Source organism: Triplophysa dalaica, chromosome 7 (assembly GCF_015846415.1).
Source record: "Triplophysa dalaica isolate WHDGS20190420 chromosome 7, ASM1584641v1, whole genome shotgun sequence".
In the NCBI taxonomy this organism is placed as follows: Eukaryota; Metazoa; Chordata; class Actinopteri; order Cypriniformes; family Nemacheilidae; genus Triplophysa; species Triplophysa dalaica.
The window spans coordinates 20,881,296-20,899,297 of NC_079548.1; the positions used below are offsets into that span (position 1 = coordinate 20,881,296).

General features: G+C 37.2%; 1 protein-coding gene across 3 annotated transcripts in view; it reads left to right on the forward strand.

The window, feature by feature from the left end:
- The window catches only part of gcgra (glucagon receptor a), a 48,215-nt gene that overhangs the window by 18,339 nt on the left and 11,874 nt on the right, over positions 1-18,002 (forward strand). For 2 of the 3 annotated variants that reach the window (XM_056753306.1, XM_056753308.1), the window contains exon 2: positions 17,566-17,711. In XM_056753306.1, the coding sequence (XP_056609284.1) occupies positions 17,658-17,711 (54 nt within the window). In that variant the 5' untranslated portion in view covers positions 17,566-17,657. Of the gene's footprint in view, positions 1-17,561; positions 17,712-18,002 lie in introns of all 3 variants that reach the window. The other variant, XM_056753307.1, reaches the window with a different exon arrangement.

Here is an 18,002-nt window from a genome sequence, read left to right on the forward strand (position 1 = left end):
CGGATGCGGTTTGCCATCGAATTTAACATCACCTTTACATAAAGTCAGTGGTTTACATGATTGCCTCTCTTTACAGCTAATTTTGTGAAATTTTGTTGTTATAATGACCTCATCCTGTTTGATCAAGGTGTGCAACTGTTCTGTTTCAATATATCCAGGTTTGTTTAAAGTTTAATATACAGGTTTGTGGCTCTTCATAAAAAAATGAATTCACCATTGTAATCTGGTGTTTACTGATCTTTTGTAGAAATATCTATAGGATTTGTATTAAATCTGTAATCTTTAACTCGAATCGAGAGCTTGTATATTGGAATCGAATCGTTACATCAGAATCGATACCCAGCCCTGGATCATAAAAAATATTTCTAAATCGATTGAGGAGTGTTGGTTTATCTAATTTCGTTGTATCCTGGTTTAAAAATAAAGTAGATTACAGTTAAGTAAATAATTAAGTAAACAAACTCAATGTGTACAAGCTGATGGCAGAACATCTGAATTATTGATGTAATATTCACCAAGTAAGTGTTCACCAAGGATCTGTTCTGGGACCCCTCTTATTTACATTTATATATACAGTCTGGATTATGATATTCAGGACGCTAAATTTAACTTCTAAGCAGACGATACTGTCATGTACTGTAGAGCACCTGCAAGCCCTGCATAAGCTTCAGTTGACTTTTAATGTTAATCAGTCTCAGTTTAACAACCTAAAACTTGTTTTGAATGTTGATAAAACCAAACTTATGTTATTCTCAAATTCAAAGAAAACGGCAAATGATCTTAGCCCTTTGCAGACTTTCCATGGTAATGTGATTGAATCAGTAAAATGTTTAAAAACCTTGGGATCATTATTGATGACTGTGGACTGCGAGCCACACAAACTTAATAAAACATAACGTAAAATCCAGGCCGAGTCCTCTCTCGTCGTACACTCCTGTCGCACGTCCTTTTATAGTTCCGATCTCCTCCGTGAAAGATGCGAGACCAGTGCAATGTGCAGCGGACACTCATTATAACACGCGTCACCGGCCTCACGACGTTCCCTCAAGGCTCTCGTCCCGCCTTATTCGTTACAAAGACACACTTTGTTTTAGTTCTCACGTTACTCAACTTTAAAAACAAGTTTTGTTTTTCTTTTAATGTTAAAAATAATAATTTGTCTCTGCTCCTTTTTTTGTCTGTGCTCGACTATAGTGATATAGTTCAATGGAAAAATGTTGGGAAATACTTGTTACACTCTTTCTGTGCCATCTGCTCGAACTGAGCTGGGAAAAAAAGCTTTTATGTGTGCATCTCCATTTGATTGGAATTGTCTTCAATCGAAATTGCACAATTTGGGGTTTATGGGACATTTTAAAGGGATTATTCAGAAACTGGAAGATCAACTTTGTAAAATAAAGGTTAAATAAATAAATAAATAAAAAATGGTTCCAACAATAACCCCTTGCACCCGAAGAACCTTTGTGCCTCACAAAATGTTCTTTCTAGTTGTAAATTGTTATTTTTAAAATTTAGAAATAAATGGTTCTTAGAACCAGTTAGTAAATGATTCATTGAAGGAACCAAAATGGTTCTTATGGCATCACAGTGAAGGATGTGTTGTAAATAGGTACTTTACACTGAACACCCATTATTTGAATTCATCAAATGTAATACACTGCGAAAAACGTGGCTAGTCACAGAAAGTTTAAGCATGTAATATGAATGCTGACCATTTACTGAACGAGTGTAAAATGAATTTGTGCCACATGCATCTCACATGCTCTAGATATGCGATGATATATAACACTCCAGCAGTGCTACACAACTGGTTTTGATTTTGACCAGATTTTACATTGAATGATACAACACAGATTCAGATATATATCTTAATTGTTGTAGTACTGTAAAATGCCTTAACCTTTCATGTTATTGCACAATGTTTGATTATGAAGACAATGGACATTTTTTCATTTGTCCATTTTCTACCAAGTGACACAAATTTGTGTCAAAATTGGATTTAGACGCATGGCCTTTAAAGGACTCATCGTATGAGCGCTTTCAACAAATTGGTATGATTGATTAGGGTTTTCATGAAATGGCTTGAACATATGTTGCTTAAAAACACTCAATGGCTATGTAAAAATAAAGTTGTAAGTTTCCTTGATTTTTATTTTGTATCAAACTTTTCCCTGCTGTCCATGACCTTATCAGAACAGACATGAGCCTCGATTTGTGAGGTTAAATGTTACTCTGCCCTGCACTTCTTAAAGGAGATGTTCACAGCATTATAGTTTATGCACAGAGAAGATAAATTATAGCTGGGAGGATAACAGTGGATGGCATGTACAGCCACACTTTAAAAAAAAAAATATTTATGTTCTCAGGGGTTGCGTGCCAGCTGATGAAAAATTCATCGGAGAGACACTGCGTTGTCACCTTAAACTATCTTCTCTCCAAAACATTGTGGATACAAATGAGGCCTTCGACAATGCCCAAAACAAGTCTGCAGGCAACTGTGGTTAACGTGTGTGTGTGTGTGTGTGAGAGAGTGAGATTGAGAGATAGAGAGAGAGAGAGAGAGAGAGAGAGAGAGGATACAGAGATAGAGAGACCATCTGAAAGGGCATTCGGCAGCATGTCTCTATAAGAAAGCTGCAGGAGTTGAACACATATTGTACAGAAGGCCTGCTCACCGGGAGACTGCATTTATTTATTTATTTAGAGATTAGACTTACAACTCATGCAGGATGCTATTTTCCGTACAAGTGAACAAGAATAACACAAATTAAACAATATTACCACACACCGACACAACAAAAACAACAGGTTTACAGTTATAACCTATGCTGTGATACAATGCTAATACGCACCAAGGCTTGCTAAAAGTAAATGAAACACACGTACCTATTAAAAAAGCTGAATGCGCCACGTGCAAACATTAAACCTCCTTAAAACTGTGCCCTTCCAGTCGTTTCTTAATTTTCCTTTTCTAAAGCTGAACTAACTGAGCCTTCTGTTTGTGAAGCATCGAGCGTCTGAAACTTTGCTAATTGCTAGTGGCTTCATTAATACATTAATACGCTGCGTAATGACGCATCATCATAACAACAGGACTAGGTTGTTTTTACTATGTGTTTACTAGGTAAACACATAGGCTAGGCTACCATTTTCATTTCCACCTTGTTTAAAATTATTTAAACTTTTTATTAATTCTTTTCAAAATGTATTACATTGATTTAAAACTGTGTCATGTGGGGGGGCGCACAATAACCCTGTGGGGGGGCATGGCCAGCGATTGTCACCCTTGGCGCCGGCCCTGTTGCAAGTGAAGTCACTTAATGCATTCAGTTATTTGACCTTGCATACCTCCATTCATAGTTTTCAAGCATGAGCGACCATCAAGCAGCGTGATATTTAAAGTGTGTGGTGAACGTATTAACTATGCATAATAATAGAAGATGCATTAAAGGTACAGCTCACCTAAAATTCTGTCAACATTTGGTTTGTTTGTCCAACTTGATTCTGCTGTTTGTGAGTTTCATGTATTCTAATTGATGTGTGTGACCATATTCAAATATGAAAAGATACTACCAAATGGTTTTAGTGATATATAGACCAAATCACACCAAGACCAAACCACTTTCTTGTATTTTTTGGCACTAATTGAAAACTTGGAATTCACTGTAGCAATGTGCAGTTATCAGAGGTGGGTAGAGTAGCCAAAATCTTTACTCAAGTTAAAGTTCATGTACCTAGAGAAATTGTTAATCAAGAAAAGGAAAATCACTTCAATATAGGGGGCAAGACTCACTATTAACTAGGTGTTATTAACATGCCTATTATTGGCATATTGGCTGTTTATAAGTACTAACAAAATAATTTTCTGCATAATCTTACTCTACATCATGATCCAATCCAATACCTAAACCTAACAACTACCTCACTAACTATAAATAAGCCACAATTTAAGAGTTAATTGGGGAAAAAGTAGTTAATGTTTTTTTAATAGCGAGAATTGCCCCCTATACTGAAATGTGACCAAAGTCACTATTTAAAAAATGACTTGAGTCAAATTAAATGAAAAAATGAATCAAGGGAAGTAGAATATGGTCATGTTGAATATGTGCTTTAGTGTATCGAGCACAGAAATACTACGTAATACACCCAACTAAAGTACAGCTTTTCTATTAGAAATATACTCTAATCAAATAAATAACGGAAAACTTTAAGGCGGACGTCCGTTTTTAATGTAAGTGCCAATAAATTAATTTCTCGTGACTAAATTATGTTTTTATCAAGGTTTTTTGTCAATACATCATAGGTCAAAGAGCATACGGGTCACATGACCATAAAACATGGCAGACGCAGTATGTCCGAAATGAATTCATACTACTCCCACTCATACTATATAAACCTACTGTTTTAATGGCGGATAGGTAGCTACTTATTCAAATTCAGTATGTACTGTCACAGATGCCATTTCGGACGCAGCACCGTTTTCTTTGTTTCTCCTCAGCCATTTTGCTTGGTGTTTTGGCACCCAGGGGAGGGTGTCCCAGGATGTGTCCCGACATATTCACGTTGGAAGTGACATCAATGCATACTCTCTAACGTTTAGTTGTTTGTCATTTGTTGCATAGACCCTCATCCATCCATTGGTAAAATTGTCCAATTGTAAATCAAAGATTTTTATTTATTTAAAATTGAGTAAATTAAATTGAGAAAATTTATATGTATAACATGTGTTGGAACAAATATTATAAATAGACACATATTCTGTGAGCAAGTGCAGTTGATATAAAGAGACTTTGTTCACCCTAAACACACTCAAAGTCTGGGCAAGTGACTCTGTGTCTCTGTGTTTGATGAAGACCAGTATCTTCAGACTGTGGAATATGGGATTACTATGGTATTCTGTTTAAAGCAAGCACTGGTTAATAAATGATGTGTCATCTGACACAAACACAGGCTGCTGGAAGCTCTTCAGTGAAGTTCGCGTCACAACAAAAAGGCTGAGGATGCATTACAAACTGATATCACTGCATTTTTACTGGTCAGTAACATTCATAATAAGTCGGAATCTGCATGTTTGTCAGAATGCTGTATCTTGTTCTTATCACGTCTTTTATTTTAAAGTTGGGGTCATTGGTCTTTTGAAGTTTTTTGTGTTACCCCACTCTATTGTATCCAGGTGTGTCTTGTTACCCTTGATTGTCAGGGATGATGATAATGTACAGGATCAGGATATTTAATATTATGGTATTAAAGAATATATTTTTAATTTTGTGTAATATTAAACTTTGCCTGTCGTAATGATTTGCAGCATCCGTGTTACCATTGACAAGGCTTAAGACTAGTCCCAGACCAAAATTTATGTTTGAGCTGTCGTAACTGAAAATAAATTGCCCTGCCATATCTTTAAATATGTCAATGCCATTGTTTTGTCTCAATATGCACACCAGAAATGTTTTTATCTAATGCATTTTATTAAAAGAGACTTGAATATCCTAATTTAACTAAGGCAAAGTCCTATCTTAAGATAAACCTTGCTTGTGAAACTGAGCTCATGTGTTTTAGGTTTTGAGCAGTTGTTATCTGGAAATATTATATTGATCAGAATCAAGCGCTGTATATTAAGTGTATATATAGCCTTCATGTTTCCATTGTCTTTAAGCTAGCTTTGTTTGTCCAAGTTGATTCTGTTGTTGCTGAGTTTCATGTATTCAAGTCATTTTTTTGTTAATTTCTATTATTTCACGATCAATAAACTTCACATGGGCTCTTTCAGCTTGAATCGGTGTTCTTTGTGTGATATCACTCGAATATAAAAAGATGTCACCAAATGCTGTTAGTTATATGAAAACCCAATTACGCACACACCAAGTGCAAAGCAAATTGTCAGTTAAATTTCAGCTTTTTGACGTCATAACTAGGCTTTTTTAATCAATCAGAAATGGAAGTTCACATGATGTCAAGTCTGCTTAAATGTGTCATGTCATGCACAGGATGATGCTCCCAGATACATTTACCTTACTGCAAAGCATAGATTTCTATTGCCTTAAAGTGTTGTCTATTGCGTTTTGAAGGCAAGAACTCAAATGAGTTATACTAACCTGATACTGATGGAAAGATAAGGGTCCATTTATTTATGCAATTCCTGCCAGTATTCGCTCATCTCCGAGTCACCTGAGGACCTGTCGTGTGAAAGTTCACCTTCTGTTACATGATGATCGAAGGCGGGGAATGGCCCCCAAGAGTCTAAAACCCTATTCACACGAGATTAGTATTACTTGGGGACCTCTGGTCATTTGTAATAATTGCAGAGATTGTCTGTGTTTTTAATCCCATGCAATCGGCCATGTCAGTTATTTCTAAAATAAAAATTCCCCCACAAATTACCTACAATATTTTGACTAACACCAAGGTCCTGTTATAATATTAGTCCCGTGCGAATTGCCATCTCTGTGATTTGGCGGGCTCATAAATCATTTTTCAAGGTTTTCATGGAAACGCTTGTAACATTGTCAGCATTTGAGACCCTTGATCGCGAACAGGACAGAAGATCGCGGGTCTCAAATCCTGACAGGTACGGTCACACATAATTAAATACCATACAACAATAGGCTATACAAAATATATGCAATGCCTTGCCATCACATCCGTGAAATAAATCAATTTAATTTCAATAAAATCAAAGGCTTCACTTATTCCGTGCGAATGCGCCACATGAAATACACTTCGCATTTTCACCAAAAATCGTAGACCATCCGGGTACTTTGAGAATTCTCATCTCAGCATACTATGATTTGGGACATTTTTATTATGTTTTCGAATACTATTTAGGACGAATAGTATGCAAATTGGGACGCAGCAGCTGTGTTGGTCAGCTTTATTGCAGATACAGTGAAGTAACTCATTAATAGTTGACGTTGCCGCTCAGGATTGGTCACTTGTTGTTTGCCTAGAAACCAGTTTCTCTCTGTAGCGGCAGTTATGCGTTATTGAAGAAGGAAATAAAGATAATTTAGCTCAGTCTACCATGTGATGCGTTTGTGTTTACATTCTATAGAGTTCCGTAATCAGCCCGCAGTGGAAAATTAAACAATATCCGTACAAGCTGGCTGGTATGGTTCGGCATTGTGTTAAGGCGCTTAAAGTATTTTCAGTTTTTAAAAAAACAATATTGACCAATGCAATGTGAATGGAACCAAAAAGGACCTCTGAAGTTCCCCCTTATCTTGAAGTTCAATAATTTACTGACCTTTCCATTGTGGAAAAATCTTTTCTGGCATTTGACAGGGGCTGAGTAACCTTTGATTGAATCCAGCTCTGATAGTTCTGAACGTTAAGTCTGTCTGAGCTCTGCTCTGCTTGACTTTATATGAGGGATATTGTTGAAAGAGTTTACTGTCGAGAGCTTGGACCTTCAATACTTTATTTTGACTCAATGAAGTGTCGCTGAGAACTAATAACTAATAACCACCACTGAAAAACAACTAACTTACTATTTTCTGTAAAGAGAAAATATACTTGCATTGTCACACCCTTACCACTCAAGGGAACGTGTCCTGGCCCTCAAGGGACCGTGTCCAGGCGTGTTCACATGGGAAGGTAACTCCAATGCATACCCTCTATAAATAGCTCTTGTGTTCAGTTGTCCGTTGTCGATCGTTGTTTGTGACACCCTAGTGTTCTTGTGTGTTCTGGGACTTTCATGTTACCCTTGGGATTTATTGTCACTCTGTGGACTTCAATAAAGACATTTTACTGCATTTGGATCCGCTCCTTGTTTCCCTTGCCAGACACTTCGTAACATGCATAAGAATTTGTATTTGTTGATCTATACTGTTGGTCTATTTATTAGTCTAACTGTTCTGCATGTTTTGCTCATCTTTACTATAGTACTATACTATGCTTCTTTATTACATGTATAAAGTCTAGGAGATATTAAATGCTGTTTAATGAGGCTGATAGCAGCTGTTAAATTTTGATAGCATGCTCTAAAAAAGAGCCATAAACAAACCTGTATGTGTGTTTGCCTGCTGGTAATCCAATTAAACTGTTAGAAACTAGATGTCATTTATTTAAAATAATCACTGGATCTTTATTGTAGCAAGTGAGTAGTATAGATACTATAACCTAGATTTTTAGGTTCTCATAAAGTTCCAGCACTGAAATAAACTATTAACACACAGAACTGTAATGTCCAGGTGACATTTTACCCGACATGATCAATAGATTAACATTAATTTAAAGATAATCTGTTATAAATCAAGATAAAGGTTCTGTTGTTGGTATAAATTTGGTTTGAACACATGGCATTATTTATGGCCGTGTGTGATTGGATCAAGCGTATCATTGAGAATCATTCCAAGAGCAACAGAAGCCAATTTTTTTAAATCTCAGCACATTGCGCAACACTCTCCCCAGATGTTTGGCATACGGGACAGCGAGAGAACTTTCACAGGTAATATATTACGAACTGTCTGCAGAAAGCTCGGAAAATGTCTGCAAGTGGGCTGTTAATGGATTTCTGCAGGCAAAAATGATAGAGTGCTTCACGTCTGAAAAACCTACAGCACAATATATACAGATGAAGCCATTTGTCAAATCTGCTTCGTCTGATTTTGAACCTTTTGTTCTTCTCTGGCCAGCTTTAGTACTGTTATGTGCCTGTCTATTCGGGATGAATAATTTCATGCTTAAACACCCTTCACATGAAAGCATTTGCTGCTATAAATGAACAAAGGTTTATTTAAGTCTATAAAAAGATTTGAGATACCGATGCGTTTGATGTCTTAATGGTCTTAAGATTTAGTTCACGAGGGTAGTTGTAATGAAGTGTATAGTTTCTCAGATGAAAATCTATACAGTTTTGCTGTTTTAGCTATATTAATTTAAATGGCTGTGTGTTCCCATCAAAAAATTGCTGTTTATTTATGTACATGGCTCTCCACCCTCACTGAAACTCCTGTGAACATCCTACACATCCTCAAGAGCCTACATCCTGAACACTCTAAACTCCTCACACAACATGAATATACTACACAGCCAGACATCCACCCTAAACACCCGAAACAGCCTACATCCTAAACACTTTTAAGACCCTGCACCCCCTGATGCCTTCTGTGAATACCTGACAGACAAAAAACAGGTAGTGGTCTAGCTTTAGTTGAAACCAGTAACTCTGTATTGGCACCTAATGTATTATGGCTCCTGTATGACATATCGCTTGTTGCTCCCTAACTAGTCCCAGACTAATTTAAATGTTCGAGCTGTTTTTTTTAGAAAAAAACTTCGACATACTGTATCTTAAAAAATCAGTAGGATTGTTTTGTCTCAAGATGGACACGTTATGTTTTTTTGTAAAGTATGTTTTTTTAAAAGTCCTAATTTAACTGAGGCATAATCCTGTTTTAAAATAATCCCTGTCTGAGAAACCGCCCCTAGGGGTGGATATCATTTGGTCGATCATGATTTGACTGTCAATGCATAGATGCAAATTTGTGCTGGGCGATGTGAATAAGACTGGGTTATTGACATGACCGTGCCATATTTGCTTGAGCGGAACAAAGTTGTTTTTAGTTTACTAAAATTTTTGTTTATTGAAATTAAATAAACTATTGGCCTCAAAATTATTGGGGAAAAAATAAACTAACAGAAAAATTGTATATTGCCTCAGCAATAAACTGAAATTAGTTGAAATCACCAAAATTGAAATAATAATATAGCAATATAAAACAATGAACAAATAAACAATATGACAAAAAGCATATAACAAAGTTGCTAGATATTTCTTAGGTTAACATAAATCTAAAAATAAAAGCTGATTTAAAATAAGGAATAAGAATGAAATATAACTCAAATCAGAACTATAATAATATGGGAAGAACTTATAGGCTACGACAGTTTGACAAGTATGTGAAAGATATTAGCCGTCGCATGAGCCAAACAAGTAATCCCGCGAGTAATATTGAGCGAGAAACACGATGTTTACTGTTTGGTGCCAACACGCAGTTGATTTACGACATACTTTAGCATATTTATGACATCATCTCATCGCATTTGTACTCAGCATTGGGCTATTGTTGACTCCTTTGCTTCAAGTCTCTGAACTGTAACATACTGTATTGTAATTCAACAAAGTGCCCAATAACTACGTTTTCATGGACACATATTTTGTTTCTCACATTAAAATAAATATAACATTGTAATTTAACAGACTCATTATGTTTGTACCGTCTTACATGAATCCCCACATCGTCTGACAAAATCATTTTACGGTACACCACCTACTCTCCTTTAGTTCGAACCCTGCTCCAACACACCTTTCTGTAATTTTTTAATATCCCTGAACATTATTAGATGGTTCAGGTGTGTTTGATTGGGGGTGGTGCTAAACTCAGCAAGACATTAGCTAGGAGCAGAATTGAAGACCTCTGCCCCACAGACCCTACACATCTGAGATGTATCCTATACATTTCCTGTAACATTTATCTTCCTTTCATTGTGTTTTCTAAACATAACATATTTTCTCAGACTATAGCAATCATACATACACTTCACCTAGTTGTCTGTACAAATTCACAGTATAAGTGAGTTGCAGCGGGAGGATGAATCAGTGTCATGCCCTCGATGAATTCATAGATGAAAACAGCAGCAGTCAGTGAGTATCTCTACACTGGAGGCGCAGATTTGCTAAAGATAATCTAGACGTGCTGTGATGTGATGGCGCAGGCACTCTCTGACCCTTCCTACCGCGTTCCACAATGAAATGCAGCTGTGCCGACATGCTGGTTCATGACACCAGCATCTCTAAACACTCTTGGTGCTCCTAATCACACTATGAATCCTAAAGCTCATATCTGCAACCCAGCAGGACAGAGTGCCCTGAGAGCTCTACTTGTTCTCTTACCCTGAGGTTTAAATGACGAGGAGGTAAAATGCCATCAAACAGGAAAGTTCACCTCCAAATAAAAATTCAGTCATCATGTATTCGGGCATATGTAATTCAAATCCTGTATTCTGTGAGACGCAAAAGAAGATATTGTGAGAAATATGTTAATACAGTGGAATCAATGGGGGTCAATATGGTTTGGTAACCAACATTCTTCAAAATGTCTTCTTTGAGTTACGAAAAAGAAAGTCATGTATGTTTGAAATGTCAGTAAAAGCCCATCCACACGGAGACGCACTTCGCTGAATACGTAAAGATTTTGTATCGTATTGGCGTTTCGTCCACTCGTATCTGCCGTTTTGGGAAACTGAAACTGCTATTGTTTTAAACCGGTTCCTTACCGGATGAACCTGAAAATGCCAGCGTTGCATTTTTGTGTGTACAGCCGATCCGTATATTTTTGGAAATGCATTTGCATTTATGCATTTAGGCATTTGGCAGACACTTTTATCCAAAATGACTTACATTGCTTTATCATATACATTTTACAAAGGTATTTGCAATGCCCTGGGATCAAACCCACAACCTTGCGTTGTTAACGCAATGCTCTTACCACTGAGCTACAGGAAAGTGATGATGATGATGTCATCAGCCACGCATGCAAAGTTTATGCACATGCTCCAAGTCTTCTTTTCTGTTTTTAGTGTATCACCGTGGCAGAATTACAACGCCACCTACTGATTTGGTGTTTATACTATATCGTTTTGAGTCGGTTAAGCGGTTCGCATTTATTTCATTGAGACGATGTAGTGAAAAGGAAAAAAATATCGAATGGGGAAAGCTCTGGCTTCACGTGGATATGGGCTAAATGATGAGAGTTTTATTTTTGGCCAAACTATCCACTTGAACCAGCATGAACCTGTTAAGACCAGACAACCAGTATAGACTGTTTGTTTGTTTTTTCACAGGATTGACTCTCAAATAAACAATTTCAATAAATAGGGGCTGGTGCTATTTTAAAATTGTGTATTTTTCCTTGACAAAATAAATGTAAGTCCATTTCAGAGCAGCTGTGGTCAGGTCAAATAAGAATGCCACCGGTGTGATTATATACTCTGCAGGCATACAGTATGTATCTGGATGTGCGTATGAGTGTCCACACTCTTTCCTCTCTCTGCACTCTTCAGAGGGGAATATAGTAGCCGTGCATTGTGCTTTTGATTCTGAGAGGTTTGTTTTCTCTCTCATGTCAGTCAGTGCTGCTGTTTCACACTATGGCAGAATAAAAGCAGGTCCTTAAATACAAACTGTCGATGGTTGTCATGCGGCACTTGTGATTTATGAGTGAATGCTCATTGTGATGCTGTTTTATTTGCTTAAGAGGTGTCCTCAGTCTCATCTGTAATTATATTTTGTACTCAATTTGGTGCATGTTGATTATTGGAAATGCTTTGAAAATTATGCTGAAATGGAAATATAGACTGATTTTGAGGTCCATTGAATGTCACAGAGAACATATTTTACTACTCAGTTACACTCATGCACTTAAATGATAGTTTTTAGGAGAAAAAAAATATATATAGATATATGTATTCAAAAGGCAAAAAGTGGGAAACTGCTTTTATTTAAAAAATTGACTCATAAAAACAACATTTTGCTAATAGTAGTAAGTGCTGTACTGTATTTTAACTGTGCCCTTCAGTGGTTCAACCAGAGGAAATGATAAATAATTTATCGTCTTAAATATATCGGCATGATTGATTATCGTCCCAATACCGATAACATAAAAATGTTACATTTATATATAATAAAAAAGTGTAATAAAATGTATTTCCTGTCACTGCTTTGAATCAGCGTAAGCAAAATACTTTAAACATAATTTTACAAAATTTGATACAAATCAGAATGTTCACATATTTTTTAAAAACGGTTATAAAATGGTCGATTACGGAAAAGACTGCAAATTTACAAGAAAAAAAGAGGAAAAAATTGTTATTTTACAGAATATTAACGAAGCCCCAGCTGGAAGAAAAAACTTTGCACAATAACTAACAGCAAAACAAATTTTGACCTTTTTTTTATTTAATATGAATATTTTTATATGTTGTGATTTAATCATTGTTTTGTCATTATAATAAAAAAATGTAAGCGTAAACATTATTGGAGGTTTGTTTCTGAACTCACTGGTCTTACACAACCTCTTGACCAGCCTTATGGGTCAATTTTTCAAAATTTAGATTTTTACATTATCTGAAAGCTGAATATTGAGAAAATTGCCTTCGAAGTTGTTAATCAGAGGCACTGTGGCAGGCCACCCACTCACAAAAATAAAGTTTATATATTTAAGGTAGGAAATTTATAAAATATCTTCATGGAACATGAACTTTACTTAATTTCCTAATGATTCTGGGCATAAAACAATAATTTTGACCCATACAATGTATTTTTGTCTTTTACTAAAAATGTTCCTGTGCTACATAAGACTGGTTTTGTGATCCAGTGCCACATATGAGTAATTTTCTTTTGCAAAACACAAAAGAAGATATTTGGAAGAGTGTTGATAAGGAAAACCATTGGTTCCCATTGACTTGCATTGCAAGAGAAGAAATAGGAATAGAAGTCAATGGGGACCAACGATTTTTGGCTACCAGCATTCTTCAAAATATATTCTTTTGTGATTTCCATAAGAAAGAAAGTCATAATGGGTTAAGATGACAAGTGGGTGAATAAATGATGTCAGAATTTTTGGCCGAACTGTCCCTTTAACCCTGTTAAAAGAGATTTACATGCTGAAAGTCATTGTGAAAATGAGCAACTGGGGTGGAAATAATGTCCTGCGGACTGTGGGCACTGGGCATAATTCTCACATGTTTATAATTGTGTGTGTTGTCTTTGGATAATATCTCATGACCTGGGGCCATTGAGCCCACCCGTCATTATTTTAACCTCTAAAGTAAACTGTGTGTGGCCAACAGGTTTTGTCTCATTAGGTCAAATCGCCGCTGTACACCATATTACTTTTAATGGTCAAATGTAGCCGAATTGAAAGTTTCATCTTAACAACATAAACAAACGTTACTGTGCATGCACACTTTTGTGACCCCAACTGAACTTCTGGTACACATTCACAAGCAATAGAGTGCCTGAAGATTATTTCTGACAACAATCAAAAGAAACCGAGAAGAACCGTTACTTGGCTAAACTTGTCTCTCCAATATTTTGAATTTAGACTCTGATATCAGGCTCAACTAGATGTCTATGTACCATATGTACCATAACATGTACCATGGTACATGTCTATGTACCATACGGTTTGTTTAAATGCGACCAAATACAGGACCAAATTAACAAATCGTTTAATTAAATTATTATACAGTAAAATCCCCCGACCACCCCCCGCCAACCTCCTACTGTTTTAATAGCTGCATTCCAGCTTGCACGTTGAGGCGAGGTCTTAGGTGTCAAAAGTGTCATCTAACAGAGGAAAAAAACATTCACTATACTGGTTGACTGGCTTTCGTCTTAATTTGTATTTTTGCCCCCAAGAGATTTGAAGAACATTGATATGGATTCATATTCGTTCAGTTTTCCATGCTGTGGTGTACCGTGACAGTGCTACGATCGCAGAAAAGAAAAAGCTGCAAAGGGGACCAGACATTACTACACAAGTCAAAAGTCTGAGGGCTGTGTTGACCGACTGCTTTAAGATATGGGCTGCATATTACATCATAATGCATGACCTTGACGTCCTTGGTCAATTCATTTAGTTAATAAATACACAGTTCTTCCACGCCTGACTAGCTGCCCATAAATACAATATTTCTAGGCTCTGTCTCTGTCTGTCGGGGTTTAACAGTATACTTCCTCAAAGTGCCCTGTTGTTTACGTTTATTTTAAGGTTTCATTAGCTGCATATCATGCAGCACTGATCTCAGCCAAATAAATAAGGCTCAAATAGACTGGTGGTCAGTTGATCTAAGTTTATATTAGCAGTGTTGTAGAGTCGAGTGGCTAATGGTTACATAGTGTATAAAAAACTTTTGCTGCAATTGGAAATATAAACTATTATTAATATGTAGATTTCATCTGATGCTTTTTTATTGCACATATTGTTTCACCACAAAATACAGGATACATTTTTTTTTTGCAACGCTCAACACATCCGTGCCTTTTTGTGCTATGCGTTGTTCCCACGATCAGCGTCAGCGTTCGAACGGGCACCCAGAGTTGAAAAATGCTCAACTTTGGGCAGGACACTTCGCCTGCAGCGGGCTTTTTCAGCTGGGCCCCTGCTGTTTTCAGCCCAGTAAAGCGCCTCGGTGGACACAGCCCCTTAGGAGTGCTGCATGGAAGACTTACTGCTATCATTGGATAGCAGTTTGTGAATTAAACTTAGTTGGAGCCTTCTGTGAATTTGGTTAAACAAGTTAAGCTAGGTAAGACATTATCCGGACGTATCACGCGATCTCTTACAAAGCAATAATGACGCATCGTCCAGATATTTTTACTCACATAAGATTGCTGAGCCATTCCTATCGAATCCAATATTGACGGCAGAGCATTGCTTTTTAATCTAGTCTCTCTGCAAATCCAGCGTTGACCTTGGCCTTGTTCACAAAGGAATCCGCTGTGAATTGAAGTGAACAAAAGGCGTTTTACCCACGTGGGCTGGAACGTCTTAAAAAAAATCCAAATGTCGGAATGCGAAGGAAGGTTATGCAGTAACTGTGTTCTTCCACAACCAGTCACTGCACAATATTTTGCGATCTTTAACTGCATGTTTATTGCTTGCTCATTCTATCTTGTTTCACGCCACTTGTGTTACTTTAGTACTGTAATGCGCGAACCATTGGGCGGAGCTACAGAAGTTGTAGTTGATATTCTTCTGTGGAGGCGATTTTCAACTTATCAATGATGTCATAGATAGGTGCATTCCAGGACATGGCGTTCGCTGTGGCTGGTGTCAATAACAGTTGTCGTCACAGTAACAAGGGCGTTTTCAGTTCTCTCACCTCTTATATAAAAAAGCTTGGGTTAAAATTGATGTCTCAAGTCATGACACCTTTAATGCATCTCCCACTGGATCTTGGAGCCAAACAAATTGTTGTGCATTTCTCCAAATGTGTTAATTGCCCTGTGATGTAGTGTTGAAACTCCTTTCTGATTGATCATCTTGGATCTGTCGATAGTCACTGAGGTTTCTTCTCTATCTCACTGTCAGTCTCGTCTAGTTCTTGTGTGCAGCTATTATTAAAAGGACCATTATCATCCTTTTACCGTGAATACACTCACGATTTTCCTACATTTTTAAGATTGATTTATGATGAAAGAACATGTCAATGAATTGCATTTGCAGTAAGTCTGGGTTGTGAACAAAGAAAATACACTAAATTTGATTTAATGTTTTCGGAGAATTCGGCACGTGTTTGTGTTTATCATCTCTAATGTAACAACATTAAGTTATTCAATTTAAAAAGTTGTGTACATTGAATGTCATACTTCCTCTGACCTGCCTGCAGACTGGAACAGAATGGAATTTGAAACGTTTTAGCCAAAAATGTTTCCATGGTAAAGGTGTTTTTTGCAGAAACGTTTCAGATTTCGTTTTGTTCTCCGACTACGGCTGAAGTGAGATTGTGTTCCTTTTTGTTTTAGCTCTGTCAGTATGTGACCAAATCGCAAATCCTTACAAGCTGTCGGAGGAAAACACAAAGATGAGAAAGGAGGGGGAGGGGGGGGGGGGTCGCGGGTCGTCAGCAGTCTAATATCGGGGGTCGTGGTCTGAAAAATTTGGGAACCCCTGTGCTATACCTACATACACATCTGCTCTTCAACTTCTCTAACTAGATTGATAAACAACCTAAAAAGCTAACTTCGCGCCAGGGGCGTACAACCGATGAAACCACCTCTAGGGTACAATAATGTTGAATGTCACATGACCAAACTGGAAAACTGGTCTTGTTACATCTGCTTGTCTGAGAAAGTACTAACAGCGATATCTATGGAATTCTGAGATATCTGGATATGTGATGGACATTGATTTTGTTCACATTTGATGGCACCTTTATAGACATTTAAAAAAAGCACATACAGAAGACCATGTAACGAATGCGATGAGAGCTATTTCTGCATGTGACAGTTGGCATAAAGCCTATGGCAGTGCATTGTGGGATTGCTGTCTAAGTAGGGTACTTATAGGTTTTTGGACAGAATCTAGTTATTTTTCTGTTTCTAAGAATCTGCCATCTTTTTCATCTCTCTCTCTCTCTCTCTCACATACACGCACACATTTGTTCTTGGTTCTATTATAACTTCTCTCAAAACAGCATGAGTAATTGCACTGGACGTGTCGTGCCCAAGAGTTATGTCAGCAATAGACTGGGCAATGGCGGCAGTAGGGTCAGCAGTGTGTGACCTTCATTTGCCCAGAGGCCGTTGTGCTGTAGATCTTTCCAAAGGGGAATAATTAGCCTATTGTTTTATTCAGATCACTAGTTCATGTCCTAATTGGGTTGTATGTCCTTGTGTGCTATCCCGATTGCACGCATTCAGTAAATAACATAACAAGCTTATGCTGCCAATGAGCCAAACACAACTCATTATTTTTCAATATGGTGTTTGCAAACTCTAATCAACAAAATGCAACATTACCAATGTCTTTTCCTCTTTGTCTTTGGTTAAGGCAGTGTGGGGACAGCTGAAGTCTTCCTATGAGGTCCTTTTGACATCTTTTTGGCCCCTCGGCTCCTCCCAGTGGCACCAGCAGCAGAAATAAGGGATGTCACAAGTATTCCTTCTTCTGAGCCTGCTCAGTTTCTCATCTCGCATCCAGGTAAGACTTTCCATCATTCTGATCTTCTCATATTCTTTAAGTCCTAAGTTTAGATCAATGTTTGTTTTGCATGCAAATAAAAAAAAGCCATCAGACAGGTTTACTGAAGGAGCCAAGCACAAGCCCAGCGTTCAGTGGCCTATGTTCTGCAAGAGATTTTCCATTTTCTTAATAGGCGCCAACATTCATTTGAAGTAAAAAAAAAAAACTACTATTTGATACTTAGAGACCTAGACAAAAGTGTGAAAGAGAGAGATACACAACTGTATGGAGATGTTTTTCACGAGACAT